The 17,498-nt window shown below is 47.7% G+C and overlaps 1 protein-coding gene across 9 annotated transcripts in view; it reads right to left on the bottom strand.

The window, feature by feature from the left end:
* osbpl3b (oxysterol binding protein-like 3b) overlaps nucleotides 1-17,498 on the bottom strand; it is a 263,221-nt gene that overhangs the window by 39,809 nt on the left and 205,914 nt on the right. For all 9 annotated transcript variants that reach the window (XM_072509457.1, XM_072509455.1, XM_072509461.1 and 6 more), the window contains one exon: nucleotides 5,664-5,808. In XM_072509457.1, coding sequence (XP_072365558.1) covers nucleotides 5,664-5,808 — 145 coding nt within the window. The remainder of the gene's footprint in view (nucleotides 1-5,663; nucleotides 5,809-17,498) is intronic.

Here is a 17,498-nt window from a genome sequence, read left to right as displayed (position 1 = left end):
CCCATTGGCTTAGATGCCTGTATAAGAGGCAATTTGTGGGAATAGATAGTGTATAAACAATGCTTGTGATTTTATAACCTAAGAATTACTAATATCAGAAAGGACACAAAATGGCTGTTAGGTGAGCTAGCAATACTAAAAGACACAAAATGGCTTTTAGCTGACCTAGCCACATTCCAGAACAATCATTAGCTGGGTTACTTGCAAACTGATACAAATAACATCATTTAATTACAGGCAGCAGAGTTAGTCAGGGAGACAGGAATGATTGATATCAAGGCATTGAATGTGAAACATACATGGGAGTTTCTAGGGAGTATCACCAGTAGTGATAACAGCTCCACAGGACAAAGAGCATTAAGTATCCTCACCAGCTCAAGGTCTTCAGGTGCAGGGAGGAGACAAACAGTTAGCTTCATGAGGTTAGGGGCTGGTAAGACACCAACCCACTTTACATAATGTCAAATCTAATTGGATATATAACTAATGTATGTAATCTATAATCAGTATTATTGGACAAAGTCCAGCCGAAATGGGTTGTGTAGCTGTTTTGAAAAATATAAAAATGGATGTTTTTTTTGTTCGGTGGAAAGATGGTCTGGGACTTTAACAGATGTCATCTCCCCGCCGGCAAAATAAACTGTTTCATGTGAGGACCAGTAGCCCTAGGCGTTGAGTGATTTCTTGGAGATCCTCTCCCACTAACACGGTCAATGGACTGGCAAGCCTGGCTCCAAATGAAGCTGACTGAACTTCTGCACCTCAGCTTTGACAGCATATTAAAAACACGGCACAAGTCAATGAAACTGTCAGCATTCCAGAGTACCATCTTCGAGGAGTACCTGGAGCGGAGTAAAACAAGCATTTTGTTGCTTTTGTCCTTCACAACGACTTACATGTGCAAGGTTGGATTTTCAGTCCTCACCTCACAAAGGTGAAGACAGCACAAAGGAACCAGCTGAAATCCTGCATCCAATATATGGATAGCCCTCTCCTCCTGTGAACCTGATTGGAGTGAGATCGTGAGGACCAAGCAGGCTCACATCTCGCATTAAAGGCAAGAGAAAATCGTGAGTCGCGAAGGTCGACACACGTGGGTTCTGAAGATTGGCTGGTTGGTAAAAATGAGTCCCCGGAAACAAAGTTTGAAAAACACTGGCCTAGAGGATGGGAGGGGTCAGGTTCAGAATGGGCATCTGTATTTGGATGGTTAAGGCCTTAGGGGGAGAGCAGAAATAAACCCATGAAGGTTTGGATGGTCCAGGGTAACGGAGAGCGAGTAATACAAGTTAAATGGTGGGGAGATGAAGGATAATGTGTTGCTTTTGAAGGAAGATGGGGAACTTGGTGAGTGGCAAGGGACCAGTTGAATGTGATAAAACATTGTTGCTAAAGAGACATACACCATTGTTTAAGTTGCAATATCACAACACAGTCCCGCAGTTCGAGCCAGGACCCAAAGCAGGATTTACTGCTGTGCTTAGTTAGGGGCACCCAAATAATCATTAGCTCACTGGATGTAGAACTACGCTAAGTTTCATTCTCATTTCTCTGTTCAAATACAGCAGCAGCATTCCCCCGTTATTCGTGGGTCTCATTGCAGCATAATTTCAGCAAAGTGTGGGAGAGTAGTGAAGATTGAGCTGAAGGTTAATCTCCCCCTGACCGAGGGAGGACCAGCGAGAGTGGGAGAGTCAAGTGAAGCTCCAAGTGACCAGGTGAGGGATGGCTCCAATGTGTCAGGTTGGAACTTCGAGGTGTACAGGTAGCTGATAATAGCAGATAACTAGGCGGGTGTTGTAGCCATGAAAGCAATGACAGTTTCTTTCGAATGTCTCGAAGATTTAGGAGAGATGCTCAATTCTGTCCGAGTGAGGGTGCAGTGCCAGGGGTAGACCAATGCTAGGTACAGGCTTTCCTATTGGCAGAGTTGATCAGAAAAGGAGGGAAAACTTTAAACAATGAGATGATTGCATGGGTCACTGCAGTATCTTCACAGAGCACCTCAGGCATGCATGATGAAGGCCGAAGGCAACATTGCTGGTTTGCTCACCATGGTGCAACTGAGGAACAGACACAGGGGCGGAGAGCCAGGAACAGCAATGGCCAGAGCAGCAAGAGACAGCAACTGCAGAGGCTGTTCAGAAGGTTTCTCAGAGGGATCTTAATTAGATCAGTACCTGCTGGGCGGCCAGATTCACACCAAGACCTCGTGTTCAACAGTGATGGCCAAGGATGTCTCACACAGTTTAAGATTTTTATACCTTGCACAGTGGATGAAGAGAGACAATAAATGGTGATTAAATAGGGCCACATCATTCATGAGTGCTTAGCAATAAAATGCCCTGTTGACCAGTGGTCTGAGGCCTAGATGCTCTGGCCTGCTAAGGGTCTCCTGCTTGGGCACCGGTTCATCCTCCTCGGGCTGACTTGCTGGAGTTAAATGGGATTACTGGCAGAGGGGAGGTGGAGCAGCAGGGCATGCTTGGGGTGTCATGGGATGAAGACCCTGGAGTTTCCGATGGCACCTCCCTTGAGAAGGGGCACCTGGAGGAAGGTAAAGATGCCCCGTCCCCCCCGTCACCTAGCACTTCTGCATTGTGCTCATGGTTAGAGTGATGGGGGTGCAGGTTCTGAGTGTATATTCAGCAGCCACTGTGTATTCTGCTGGATCTGGGTCTCCAAGGTGGCCACCACCCTTTCCATGGAGGCAGCCAAGTGCATGCACGCTGGAGACACATTAGACAGAATCTTCAGCCTTTGGTCCAGTGTGCACGTGATCTTTGGCATCTCCGCTTGATGTACCCCTGCGTATGCCTGCATCTCCAACATGTCCCTTTCAGCTGTGTCCACTGGCTCGTCATCTGCATAGGATTGAGCAGGGACTTGGTTTCTGTTTTAGAGACCTCAAATGTCACTTTTTCCACCAGCTGTTGATTGGTCTGCGAGGTTGTGATCCCAGACCGACTCAAGAATGTGCACCCACCAAGGTGAATGTCTCTGCATTGGTGGTGGGTGCAGGTGAATGTCATGATGGTGCATCCTCTGAAGAATCATCCTTTTTAGCTGGAGAATGGAGAAAATAAAGACTTATTGGATGCCTGAGCAATCTCCCTTATCTATGTCCCACTCTGTAGACTGGAGTCATCATCACTGGCTCGTAGGGGGTCCTGTCTTGCCTTCAGAGCAGGCATGGTCCTGCTCTACCCTATTTCTGCAGCCCCCCCCCCCGCCCCTTGAAGGTCTTTTGCATTCTAATATGATTTCTGGAGATGGTCGTTACCCACCATCTCCAGAAATCAGTCCAGAAGATGGCGCCAGAGCAAGGCGACTCTCTGCGAGCTCTCCCCAACAGATCCACTTTTTACTTAACTTATACTCGTTCTATTCCCCTTTTCTTCCCTTGTACTTAATGATCTGTTGAGCTGCTCGCAGAAAAATACTTTTCACTGTACGGCGGTACACATGACAATAAACAAATCCAATCCAATCCTATTGTGGGCTTTCCTTGACCTGCAGACAGTCAGTAGGATGGATTGTCATCCCAATGGGTGTAAAAGCAATTTAGGAGCATGCATTCCACTCAATCACTTTTCACACTATCACACGCGCAAAGATTAGATACAGATTAAGTTTAAAGCCTAACTATGAAAACAGAAGATAACCCAGTAACTGTCAATGTAGGTCTGATGTCGTGTAAGTTGACACTTTTGTTGGCATGAAGATCTTTTAGAAACAAAGGATTCTCATGAAGTTGCAAAGTCTGTTGTAGATGAATAGCTAGGAGATTGGCTCTCCTATGCTCTTGGAAGCTGATACCAGTAAAGTACTTTGGCTGCATCAGAAGACTTACAGCTTTGATGATTCAGCTATCTTCGATGTTTCTCTTGTGTTGTTTTAGATGCCGGCTTTGCTTAGTTTAGGCTGTTTTATGCTGGAAATCCTGAAGGTGAGTTTTAATCACATAACTGGGCTTAGCACTTCTGGGGTCCACACTACAACACAATGGCAGTCAACAATAATTTTTCACTCGCATCTCTGCCCCAACTTGAGCTCAAATATTCTCCTTTGTTCAATATGGCATTCGGAGACCAACAGTCTGGAGATCCCATATTCCTCAAAGGTTCATACTTAAACAATGAGATATTTAAACTTCACAGATAGCTTGAAATGCTCTATTGGCCACAAAAATCAAATACTGCCTAGTTTAAATGTCCATAGTCACACGTTAGGTTTTGTGACCAAGTTCACAAAGTAGTATCTGAAAGTCTGTAATATCCTCATGCTTGCACTGAACATGACACAATGATTAACTTATGTGTGAGTATCGTAGTGTAAAATCATTAAAATATAAACATACTTGTGGAGGACCTTCTATTGAAGAGTCGGGATGCAAATCAGATCTCTTGGGGAACTTACAGGTACTATTCTCTAGTGTTACAATCCTAGTTGATGTTGCTACAGGATAGTCACATCTTAGAGCGGATCTCCTGCTACATTGATTGGAAGTTTTTTTTGTTTAGCTATAATACGTTACTCCATCACCCCAGCTACACCGTTACAGATATACACTGATTTTTAAGGATAATTCAAGTTACAAAATAGATCTTATGCTCTAATGTTCTCAGTAAGTACACAGTCCAATCAGTAAACATATGGTCAGACACACCACACTCTGAAGCTAAGTGTCAGTTGCCACCCAATACAACCTCTGTGGATTTCCCCTCAAATCGCGCACATTGTGAGCCAACTGGTATCACTAGAACTCGGACTTCCACCCGAGTGTTTCCATATGTCAGGCTCGAAGGATACACATTCACCAATAATCCGCATCCAGGATTTCAATCTCTCCTTTAGGTATTCCTCTGCTTGGGACTGCCATATGCATTCAAACTTCCACACAATCACTCAGGTACCCAGCCATACTAACAGAGCACTACTGCTTCACAGGCTGATTGAAGACGTCACCAAATTTTTGATTTACATTGGATGTTTGGCTTCTCACTTAGCTGACGAGAAGCCTGGTTCTTGTAGCTGTCTCTTTAATTCAAAGCACTTTCTCCGCTTCTTACTTGAATTCTGCTGAACAGGACCATGTTCAACTACTTGCTCTTTGTTCCTTTAATTTAACAGTCTTCTTGCAACATAAATCCCTCCTCCTGTCTGCTTCCTCCAGCTCCTATGTCCTGTCCAGCTTCTACTGGCGCTAGCTTACAACTAAAAGGTTCCTTCTTTCTGACTTAGGTGGCCCCTGGTTGCTAAGCAACAACCTAATTTTCCTTTAATCCCCGTTTGTTTTCACTTTAATTGCCATGCATACACCTAAACCAAACTGAAGTCATTAACCCTTTCAAATACAGAAATACAAAATGAAACTTATTGGAAGCTATATCCTACAAGTAAATGTAAATTATTTAAAACTACCTTTGTTTCCTGACTAAGTTATTTTCAAAAACTCCCAAGGACACAATGAAGTCTGCTCTTCTGAATAAAATCTTCAAAATGTTAAAAGTCCTTTCTCTCAAAGACATAAAGTTACCTTTCTTCAATAAACAGGCATTATTACATTTGTCAAACATGGCTTTGTAAAAACACACTAAACAGCTTTATAATAAAACTCAAGAATGTTCAACATTAAAAATTGCCTAATACAAGTCACTTACTTGGTCTCCAGATGCAGGTTGCTGTTGGGGGTGGTCCAGAATATATACCTTCATGCCATCTCCCAAACAATCGATTTACTACTTTTCCATTTTGGTCCATTATTGTCCCTTCCACCTCATTAATATTTGAATTCCAATATTTTGCCTAAAATATGAAGGAAATTGCATGCAAGTCCTTTAACACAATTGTGAACGCCTATCAAGAAGCATTCAAATATTAAATATAGCAGTAACTGGTAAAAATGAATCTTCCACAAATTAGAAAATTTACATTAATTTACATGTTAGCACTGGTTTGTGAAGTAAATTGAACTGCTGTTAAATTAATCTCAGACTTAAAATGTCCATGCAGCATCAGCTCTGATTTATCCCACATGTACCTCAGCAAATAATAAAGCTAAATTAATTCAAAACAGCAGATCACATGTGAATTACTATGAAAATCCTTTACGGTTGTTTTAACAAATTTTGTTAATTTGAAAGTCAAACTTTTCAAGCCTTTCTAGTTAATAGCTGCAAATTACATTTTCTGCCACACTGTCTGGAAATCTACACTTAATCATCTTACAAAAAGCAAGTTCAATACTCCAATGTCTAGAATCATCTGTCATTCTCCTGTGATTTCAGAGTATGAAGTAGCCGACTAACACCTTGAAATTTCTTGAGTGTCAGGAAATATAGGTGGATTCATGTGTGGGCAGGCACCACATTATTTCAGATCCAATGCTTCTGTACAAGGAAGATTAGCCCGGCTATTTTTTTTTTACTGGAAAAAGAATAATCACGTTTGCTGCTGACAGGGATTTAACATTTAAGCTGGTCATTCTGTTCAACCCTGACAAGTGAGTGGAGGCAAGGAAGGTCATCTGACAAGACCTCTCTGCACACAGCATAGCGTTATTGAGGGTTCAAGATGGCCAAGTGATTTTTCTTCTCCACCTGAGCTGAAGACATAGGAGCAGAATTAGGTCACTCGGCCCATCGAGTCTGCTCCGCCACTCAATCATGGCTGATATTTTTCTCATTCCCATTCTCCTGCCTTTTCCCCATAATCCCTGATCCCCTTATTAATCAAGAACCTATCTATCTTTGGACACTCAGTGATTTGGCCCCCACAGCCTTCTGCGGCAAAGAGTTCCACAGACTCACCACCCTCTGGCTGAAGAAATTCCTCCACATCGCTGTTTTAAAGGATCGTCCCTTTAGTCTGAGATTTGCCCTCTGGTTCTCATTTTTCCTACTCGTGAAAACATCCTCTTCACGTCCACTCTATTCAGGCCTGGCAGTATCCTGTAAGTTTCAATAAGATCCCCCCTCAGCCGTCTAAACTCCCAGACCCCTCAACCGTTCCTCATAAGACTAATTCTTCATTCCAGGGATCATTCTTGTGAAACTCCTCTGGACCCTTTCCAAGGCCAGCACATCCTTCCTTAGATTTGGGGCCCAAAACTGCCTACAATACTCCAAATGGGGTCTGACCAGAGCCTTATACAGCCTTAGAAGTACATCCCTGCTCTTGTATTCCAGCCCTTTCGGACATGAATGCTAACATTGCATTTGCCTTCCTAATTGCCGACTGAACCTGCACGTTAACCTTAAGAGAATCTTGAACAAGGACTCCCAAGTCCCTTTGTGCTTCTGATTTCCTAAGCATTTCCCCATTTAGAAAATAGTCTATGCCTCCATTCCTCCTTCCAAAGTGCATAACCTCTCACTTTTCCACATTGTATTCCATCTGCCACTTCTACGCCCACTCTCCTAGCCTGTCCAAGTCTTTCTGCAGCCCCCCTGCTTTCTCAATACTACCTGTCCCTCTACAGATCTTTGTATCATCTGCAAAATTAGCAACAGTACCTTAAGTTCCTTCTTCCAGATCAGTAATATATATTGTGAAAAGTTGTGGGCCCAGCAGACCCCTGAGGCACACCACTAGTCATCAGCTGCCAGCCTGAAAAAGACCCCATTATCCTCACTCTCTGCCTTCTGCTAGTCAGCCAATCCTCTATCCATGCCAGGATCTTACACTTAACACCATGGGCTCTTAACTTATTTAACAGTCTCCTACGAGGCACCTTGTTAAAGGCCTTCTGGAAATCAAAATAAATCACTTCCACTGGTTCTCCTTTGTCTCAACTTCCTTGTTAGCTCCTCAAAGAACTCGAACGGATTTGTCAGACATGACCTCCCCTTCTTAACAAAGCGGTGCTGACTCGGTCCTATTTTATCATACACTTCCAAGTACTCTGCAATTTCACCTTTAATGATGGACTCTAAAATCTTGCCAATGGCCGAAGTCAGGCTAGCTGGCCTATAATTTCCCATCTTCTGCCTCCCTCCCTTCTCAAACAGGGGTGTTACATTAGCTACTTTCCAGTCCTCTGGGACCCTCCCTTCCCCCAGAGATTCCTGAAAGACCACCACCAATGACTCCACAATCTCCTCAGCTATCTCCTTCAGAACCCTGGGGCGTAGTCCATCTGGTCCAGATGATTTATCCACCTTCAGATCTTTCAGTTTCCACACAATCTTTTCCTTAGTGATGGTCACTACATTCACCTCTGCCCCATGGTTCTCCTGGAGCTCTGGCATCCCACTGGTGTCTTCCACCGCGAAGATTGATGCAAACTAACTACTCAGTTCTTCTGTTATTTCTTTGTTTCCTATTATTACTTCTCCAGCCTCATTTTCCAGTGGTCCAATGTCTATTTCTGCCTCTCTCTTACCTTTTATATATTGAAAGAAACTCTTTTTATCGTCTTTTACATTACTAGCTAGCACTCATATTTCATCTTCTCCCCCTTATTGCTTTTTTAGTTGTTCTCTACTCGCTTTTAACGGCTTCGCAATGCTCTGGCTTCCCACTAATCCTCGTCACTTTCTATGCTTTTTCTTTTGCTTTTACGTTGTCCTCGACTTGTCATAAGCCATGGATGCCTCGTCCTCCCCTTAGCATTTTTCCTCCTCCTTGGGATGAATTTCTGTTGTGCCTCTCGAATAACCCCCCACAATGCCTGCTATTGCTGTTCCACTGTCTTCCCTGCTAGGCTCCCTTTCTAATCAACTCTGGCCAGCTCCTCCCTTATGTCTTTGTAGTTACCCTTATTTAATTGTAATATCCGATTCCAGCTTCTTCCTCTCAAACTGCAGGGTAAATTCGATCATATTGTGGTCTCTGCTCCCTAAGGGTTCCTTCACCAAGTTCCCTAATCAAGGCTGCCTCATTACATATCGGCAAATCCGAACTGCCTGTTCCCTAGTCGGCTCTGTCACAAGCTGCTCCAAAAAAAAATCTTAGACATTCCACAAATTTATTTTCTTGGGATCCACTACCAACCTGATTTTCCCAATCCACCTGCATATTGAAGTCACCCATGATTACTGTAACATTGCCTTTCTTATATGCCTTTTCAATCTCCTGATTTATTTTCTGCCTCACATCCTGACTACTGCTAGGGGGCCTGTATAGAACTCCCACCAGGGTCTTTTTACCTTTGCAATTCCTCAACTCTACCCATGAGGATTCTATGCCTTCTGATCCTATATTGCTTCTTGCTATCGATTTAACTTCATTCGTTATTAACAATGCAACCCCGACTTCCGGTTGCGGCGATGACCAGCTAAGCCGCACGTTTCGGCACCTCCCGTTTCAACTGACTTTTGGGCTCTTATCGGGAGCCCCAACGGAAATTTTTGACGGCCAAACCCAGTGTGAGGCGACAAAGGAAGGAGTCCCCCCAGGTGTGGATGGAAAGAAGCAATAGTAGTGGCCAGATTGCGGAGGATCCTCTGGAGCAGCGGCAGAGAAGAGAAGGGAGAAGCAAGATGGTGGCAGAGGGAGCCCAGATGGTATGGGGCCCGGAACAGCAGGAGTTCCTCCGACGATGTGTGGAGGAGCTCAAGAAGGAGGTGCTGGCACCGATGTTGCTGGCGATTGAGGGATTGAAGGAGACGCAAAAGACCCAGGCGATGGAACTCCGTGGAGTGAAGGCAAAGGCAGCCGAAAATGAAGACGAGATACAGGGCTTGGTGGTGAAGACGGAGACGCACGAGGCACTGCACAAGAGGTGCATGGAACGGCTGGAAGTCCTGGAGAATAGCTCGAGGAGGAAGAATCTAAGGATTTTGGGTCTTCCCGAAGGGACAGAGGGAGCTGATGTTGGGGCGTATGTGAGTACGATGCTCCATACTTTAATGGGAGCTGAGGCCCCGACGGGCCCCCTGGAAGTGGAGGGAGCATACCGGGTCCTCGCGAGAAGACCAAAGGCAGGGGAAACACCGCGAGCAATAGTGGTGAGGTTCCACCGCTACAAGGACAGGGAGATGGTCTTGAGATGGGCTAAGAAGACACGGAGTAGCAGGTGGGAGAACGCGGTGATCCGCGTGTATCAAGATTGGAGTGCGGAGGTGGCGAGAAGGAGGGCGAGTTTCAATCGGGCCAAGGCGGTGCTCCACAAGAAGAAAGTAAAATTTGGAATGCTGCAGCCGGCAAGACTGTGGGTTACATACCAGGGCAAACACCACTACTTCGAGACGGCAGAGGAGGCGTGGACATTTATTCAAGAAGAGAAGTTGGACTAGATTTGAGGAATTAATGTTTGGAAAGAAGTAGCGAGGTGGTGGCAAAGAAATGCAAAGGGGGGGGGGGGGGGAGAGGGGGAGGGTTTATCTGTAAAAATGTTAGACGGGAGAATTTCCCCCCCCCCCCTCCCCCTCCTGAGGGGGGGGACACAAAGAAATGTGGGCGCCGGTGGGGAAGGGGAGAGGGAGTTGCGCCACTAGGGGCGGGGCCGAGAGGGAAGCGCGGGGTTTTTTCCCGCGCTATGGAAATTGCGGCGGGAAAAGTGGGCGCAGGAAGGAAGGGGGCCTCACACGCAGGGAGGCCAAGGGTAAACGGGGGAAGCCGAGGTCAGCCAGAGTTTGCTGACTCCCGGAAGCAATATGGGGGAGCAATCAAGCTAGAAGGGAATCTAGCGGGGGGGGGGATTAACTGGGTTGCTGCTGCTGAGGGTAAGGGGGAGCTGATACGGGATGGGATGGTCGGGACGGGAGGGCGCCGTCTGGGGGACAAACGGGTGCGTGGGGCCCGGATGAGGAGCTGGTTTAAAAAAGGGGATGGCTAGTCGACGATGGGGGGGGGGGAGAGGGGTAAAGGGCCCCCCAACCCGGTTGATCACGTGGAACGTGAGAGGGCTGAATGGGCCGATTAAGAGGGCAAGGGTATTTGCGCACCTAAAGAGACTGAAGGCGGATGTGGTTATGCTTCAGGAGACGCACCTGAAATTGGCGGATCAGGTCAGATTAAGGAAAGGATGGGTGGGACAGGTATTCCACTCAGGCTTAGATACGAAAAATAGAGGGGTGGCAATACTGGTGGGGAAACGGGTATCGTTTGAGGCTAAGACCATAGTGGTGGACAGTGGGGGCAGGTACGTGACAGTGAGTGGCAGATTGCAAGGTGAGGCGGTGGTGCTGGTGAACGTATATGCCCCGGACTGAGATGACGCGGGTTTTATGAAGCGTATGTTGGGGCGCATCCCGGACCTAGAGATGGGAAACTTGGTAATGGGGGGGGACTTCAACACGGTGCTGGACCCAGGGCTGGATCGGTCCAGATCTAGGACCGGGAGGAGGCCGGCAGCGGCCAAGGTGCTTAAGGGGTTTATGGAGCAGATGGGAGGAGTAGATCCCTGGAGATTTACTAGACCGAGGAGTAAAGAGTTTTCCTTCTTCTCCCATGTCCATAAAGTATACTCCCGGATAGACTTTTTTGTCCTAGGAAGAGCGCTGATCCCGAAAGTGGTAGGAACGGAATATTCGGCTATAGCCGTTTCAGATCACGCCCCACATTGGGTGGATCTGGATCTAGGAGAGGAGAAGGAGCAGCGCCCACTTTGGAGATTAGACATGGGACTGTTGGCGGACGAGGGGGTATGTGGAAGGGTGAGGGGATGTATTGAAAGATACCTAGAGGTCAATGATGATGGAGCGGTCCAGGTGGGAGTAGTATGGGAGGCGCTGAAGGCGGTGGTTAGGGGGGAGCTGATTTCCATAAGAGCCCACAGGGGGAAACAAGAGGGTAAAGAAAGGGAGAGACTGATTGGGGAGATTCTGAGGGTGGATAGGCAATATGCGGAGGCCCCGGATGAAGGGCTATACAGGGAAAGACGGAGACTACAGACGGAGTTTGACCTGCTGACCACGGGTAAGGCGGAGACGCAGTGGAGGAAGGCACAGGGAATACAATACGAGTATGGGGAAAAGGCGAGCCGATTGCTGGCCCAACAACTTAGGAAGAGGGGGGCAGCGAGAGAGATCGGAGGAGTTAGGGACGGGGAGGGAAGAATGGAGCAGAGAGTGGGGAGGGTGAACGGGGTGTTTAAGTCATTTTATGAGAGGCTGTATAAGTCCCAACCCCCGGAGGGGAAAGAGGGAATGATACACTTCCTGGACCAGCTGGAGTTCCCTAGGGTTGAGGAGCAGGAGGTGGCAGGTTTGGGAGCGCAGATTGAGGTGGAGGAAGTGATTAAAGGAATTGGGAACATGCAGGCAGGAAAGGCCCCAGGACCAGATGGGTTCCCGGTGGAATTTTACAGGAAATATGTGGACCTACTGGCCCCACTCCTGACGAGAACCTTCAATGAGGCTAAGGAAAGGGGGACACTACGCCCGACAATGTCGGAGGCGACGATATCGTTGATCCTGAAACGAGACAAAGACCAGCTGCAGAGCGGGTCATACAGGCCCATCTCCCTCCTAAATGTAGATGCCAAGTTACTGGCCAAAGTGATGGCGACAAGGATAGAGGGCTGTGTCCCAGGGGTGGTACATGACGACCAGACAGGGTTTGTTAAAGGGAGGCAATTGAATGCCAATATACGAAGGTTGCTGGGGGTGATGATGATGTCCCCACCGGAGGGGGAGGCGGAGATAGTGGTGGCGATGGATGCAGAGAAGGCATTTGATAGAGTGGAGTGGGACTACCTGTGGGAGGTACTGAAGAGATTTGGATTTGGAGAGGGGTTCATCAGATGGGTTCAGCTCCTGTACGGGGCCCCGGTGGCAAGCGTGGTCACAAACAGGCAACGATCCGACTATTTCCGATTACATAGGGGCACAAGACAGGGGTGCCCCCTGTCCCCGTTAGCAATCAAGCCATTGGCCATAGCGCTGAGGGGCTCTAAGAAGTGGAGGGGGGGTGCTCAGAGGAGGAGAGGAACATCGGGTGTCATTATATGCGGATGATTTGCTGCTATATGTGGCGGACCCAGTGGAGGGGATGCCAGAGATAATGCAGACACTCAGGGAGTTTGGAGTTTTGGGGATACAAATTGAATATGGGAAAGAGTGAACTTTTTGTGATGCACCCCGGGGAACAGGGCAGGGGGATAGACGATCTGCTGCTGAGGAGAATAGCAAGGGATTTTCGATATCTAGGGATCCAGGTGGCCAGGAACTGGGGAACCTCGCATAAACTTAACTTGACGCGACTGGTAGAGCAGATGGAGGAGGACTTTAAGAGGTGGGACATGGTGCCCCTGTCATTGGCGGGCAGAGTACAGGCGGTTAATAATGGTGGTCCTCCCGAGGTTTCTTTTCGTGTTTCAGTGCCTCACCATACTGATTACAAAGGCCTTTTTCAAGAAAGTGGACAGGAGTATTATGATCTTTGTGTGGGCTGGAAAGACCCCGAGGGTAAAGAGGGGGTTCCTGCAGCGCAGTAGGGACAGAGGGGGATTGGCACTGCCGAGTCTGAGTGACTATTATTGGGCCGCCAATGTGTCTATGATATGTAAGTGGATGAGGGAAGAAGAAGGGGCGGCGTGGAAAAGGCTGGAGATGGCGTCCTGTAAGGGAACAAGTTTAAAAGCACTGGCGACGGCGCCGTTACCGTTCCCCCCGAAAGAATACATCACAAACCCAGTAGTGGTGGCGACTTTGAAGATTTGGGGGCAGTGGAGACGACATAGGGGAGTGACGGGTGCCTCGGTGTGGTCCCCGATAAGGAACAATCACAGGTTCGCCCCGGGGAGGATAGATGGGGGATTCCAATCTTGGCAGCGAGCAGGAATTGGGAAGTTGAAGGACTTGTTCTTGGACGGGACGTTCGCGAGTTTGGGAGCATTGGTAGAAAAATATGGGTTGCCACCTGGGAATGCCTTCCGATATATGCAAGTGAGGGCATTTGCGAGGCAATAGGTGAGGGAATTTCCGCAGCTCCCGGCGCAAGGGATCCAGGACAGAGTGATTTCGGGGGCATGGGTTGGTGAAGGTAAAGTGTCCGATATATACAGGGAAATGAGAGACGAGGGGGAGATGATGGCAGAGGAGCTGCAGAGTAAATGGGAGGAGGAGCTGGGGGAAGAGATTGAGGAGGGGCTGTGGGCAGATGCCCTAAGTAGGGTAAATTCCTCGTCCTCGTGTGCCAGGCTTAGCCTGATCCAATTCAAGGTTCTACACAGGGCGCATATGACGGGAGCAAGGCTGAGCAGATTTTTTGGAGTGGAAGATAGGTGCGGGAGGTGCGCGTGAAGCCCGGCGAACCACACCCACATGTTTTGGTCATGTCCGGTATTGCATGGGTTCTGGGTGGGTGTGGCAAGAGTGATCTCAAAGGTGGTGGGGGTCCGGGTCGAACCGAGCTGGAGGTTAGCTATATTTGGGGAAGCAGAAGAGCCGGGAGTGTAGGAGGCGAGAGAGGCCGATGTTTTGGCCTTTGCGTCTCTAGTAGCCCGGCGAAGGATTCTACTTATGTGGAAAGAAGCCAAACCCCCGGGCATGGAGGCCTGGATAAACGACATGGCAGGGTTTATAAAATTGGAGCGAATAAAATACGCACTAAGAGGTTCGGCTCAAGGGTTCATCAGGCGGTGGCAACCGTTCCTTAACTATCTCGCAGAGCGATAAGGGAAAACAGGAAAGACAGCAGCAGCAACCCAGGGGGGAGGGGGGGGGGGGGGGGGGGGAGGTATTCGGTGTTTGGGTTTTTTTTTTCTTTCTCTCCATGTTAGTTGTTTATATTTATTTTTTCAGTATTTTTTTTTTCTTGTTCTTTTTCTGCACTTGTTGTTAGTTTAATATATTGTTTAAATAACGGTCAATGTACATTTTGTTACAAAGTTGTAAAAATGGAAAATTCTTTTTGATCAAAAATCTTTAATAAAATATATATTTTTTAAAAACAAACAATGCAACCCCGTTCCATCTGCGTGTCCTTTCGATAAGCGACACATATCTTTGGATATTTAGATCACAGCCCTAATTCCCTTGGAGCCACGTCTCTGTGATGCCCACAACATTATACCCGCCAATTTCAATGTGCACAAAAAGCACATTTAGATCCAACACCCTCAGCCCTGAATTGACCATCTCCCTTCTCATACTTGTCACCTTTTCTGTTCTGCCTGAGGTTAGATTCCTGCCACCTCTATTCTCTCTGTTCTATTACGTGATCTGGAAACTTTACTAACCTCTCCTGAGCCCTCGACTCCTTTAACTAGTTGAAAGTCCTCATCATTAACCTGCATTTCTACCCTCTCCTTTAACTTTGATTTTCTAATTCTCCATACAACTGAATACCCACCCCCCCCCCCCGCCCCTCCACTATTTAGTTTAAAGCTCTATCTACAGGCCTAGTTATACGATTCGCCAGGATTCGCCACAATTTCTAATTTACTTAAAGATTATTTAATTTTTTTTTGAATGAACATTTTATTGAAGTATTTTTGGTATGATAACAACAACAAAATAAACAATGTACATGAAACTATGAACATAGTGCAAAAGCCGTCTCCCTTCCTTACAGGTCCCACCTTTATTAACCCCCTACTCTAAGCTAAACTAACCCCCCACGCCTCTCCTTCAGCTTACGATTAATTTTCTGCGAAGAAGCCGACGAATGGTTGCCACCTCCGGGCGAAGCCTACTGCCCAGCAGAGGGCAGTAGAGCAGAGCTGCTGATTGGCTGTTGTGGGGGACATTTGCATACGTCCGTTGTGCTCACCCTAACTTGAAGGTGTACCTGAGCAAGAGACCCTAGCTGTTCAAGTGAAGACAAGCATCCAGCAGAGGGTAGTAGAGCGGAGCTGCTGATTGGCTGTCGTGGGGGAAATTTGCATACGTCCGTTGTGTTCACCCTAACTTGAAGGTGGTTTGTGGGACTTGAGGCTGTTTTCGTTAGAGAGAAGAAGGTTAAGAGGTGACTTAATTGAGGCATAAAAGATGATCAGAGGATTGGATAGGGTGGACAGTGAGAGCCTTTTTCCTCAGATGGTGATGTCTAGCACGAGAGGACATAGCTTTAAATTGAGGGGAGATAGATAGAAGGCAGATGTCAGAGTAGGTTCCTGACTCAGAGAGGAGTAAGGGCGTGGAAAGCCCTGCCTACAACAGTAGTGGACTCGCCAACACTAAGGGCATTCAAATGGTCATTGGATAGACATATGGACGATAAGGGAATAGTGTAGATGGGCTTTAGAGTGGTTTCACAGGTCGGCGCAACATCGAGGGCCGAAGGACCTGTACTGCGCTGTAATGTTCTATGTTCTAACAGTGACCCTCTCAAGGCGAACTTGATTTTCTCCAAACAGAGAATGCTAGCCATGTCCGATAGCCAGGTCTCCGACTTCGGGGGCTGAGTCCCTCCAAGCTCATAGTATCCATCTCCAGGCTACCAGGGAAGCAAAGGCCAGAACGTCTACCTCTTTCTCCTCCTGGACTCCTGGGTCTTCCGACATCCTGAAAATCGCCACCTCTGGACTCAGTGCCACCCTTGTTTTTAACACCATGGCAATGGCATCTGCAAACCCTTGCCAAAATCCCCTAAACTTCAGGCATGTCCAGAGCATGTGGACATGGTTCACTGGTCCTCCTGCACATTTTGCACACCTGTCTTCCACCCCAAAGAATCTGCTCATCCGGGCCACTGTCACCTGAGCCCGATGAACGACCTTGAATTGTATCAGGCTGAGCCTGGCACATGTAGCGCGTCCAACCATAGACCATCCTCTATCTCTCCTCTCAGCTCCTCCTCCCACCTGCGCTTCAGCTCCTCGGTCTGTGTCTCCTCTGACCCCATAAGTTCCTTGTAAATGTCAGAGACGCTCCCTTCTCCTACCCACCCTCTGGAAAGTACCCAGTCCTGAATCCCCCTTAGTGGTAGTAGCGGGAAAGTTGACACCTGTTTACGCAGGAAGTCCCGCACCTGCAGATACCTGAATTTGTTTCCCCTCACCAACCCAAACTTCCCCTCCAGCGCTCTCATACTCAGAAAGCTCCCCTCAATTAAACATATCCCCCATCCTCTCAATCCCTGCTCTCCGCCATATCTGGAGCCCCCCATCCATACTTCCCGGGGCAAACCGGTGATTATTAGATTGGGGATGAGACCAATGCTCCATCTGCTTCCACATGTCTCCTCCATTACCCCCAGACTCTCAGGGCTGCCACCACCACAGGGCTAGTGGAGTACCTTGCCAGCGGGAACGGCAGAGGCGCAGTTACCAAGCCCCCCAGACTAGTGCCCTTGCATGAAGCCGCCTCCATACACTCCCTTGCCGACCCCTCCCCCACCACCCACTTCCTGATCATGGCTATATTAGCCACCCAGTAATAGTTACTAAAATTTGGCAGCGCCAGCCCGCCCTCTCCCCGACTCCGCTCAAGCATTACCTTCCTTACTCGCGGGGTCTTGTTCGCCCAAACAAAGCCAATGGTCACTTTGTTAACCCGTTAAAAAAGGACGGCGGAATAAAGATGGGGAGACATTGAAACACGAACAGGAATCTCGGGAGTACCGTCATCTTCACCGTCTGCACCCTCCCAGCCAGTGACAACGGA

Source organism: Scyliorhinus torazame, chromosome 6, assembly GCF_047496885.1.
Source record: "Scyliorhinus torazame isolate Kashiwa2021f chromosome 6, sScyTor2.1, whole genome shotgun sequence".
Classification (NCBI taxonomy): Eukaryota; Metazoa; Chordata; class Chondrichthyes; order Carcharhiniformes; family Scyliorhinidae; genus Scyliorhinus; species Scyliorhinus torazame.
The sequence above is the reverse complement of the archived record's forward strand: the minus strand, read 5'-3'. Positions and strand labels throughout refer to the sequence as shown.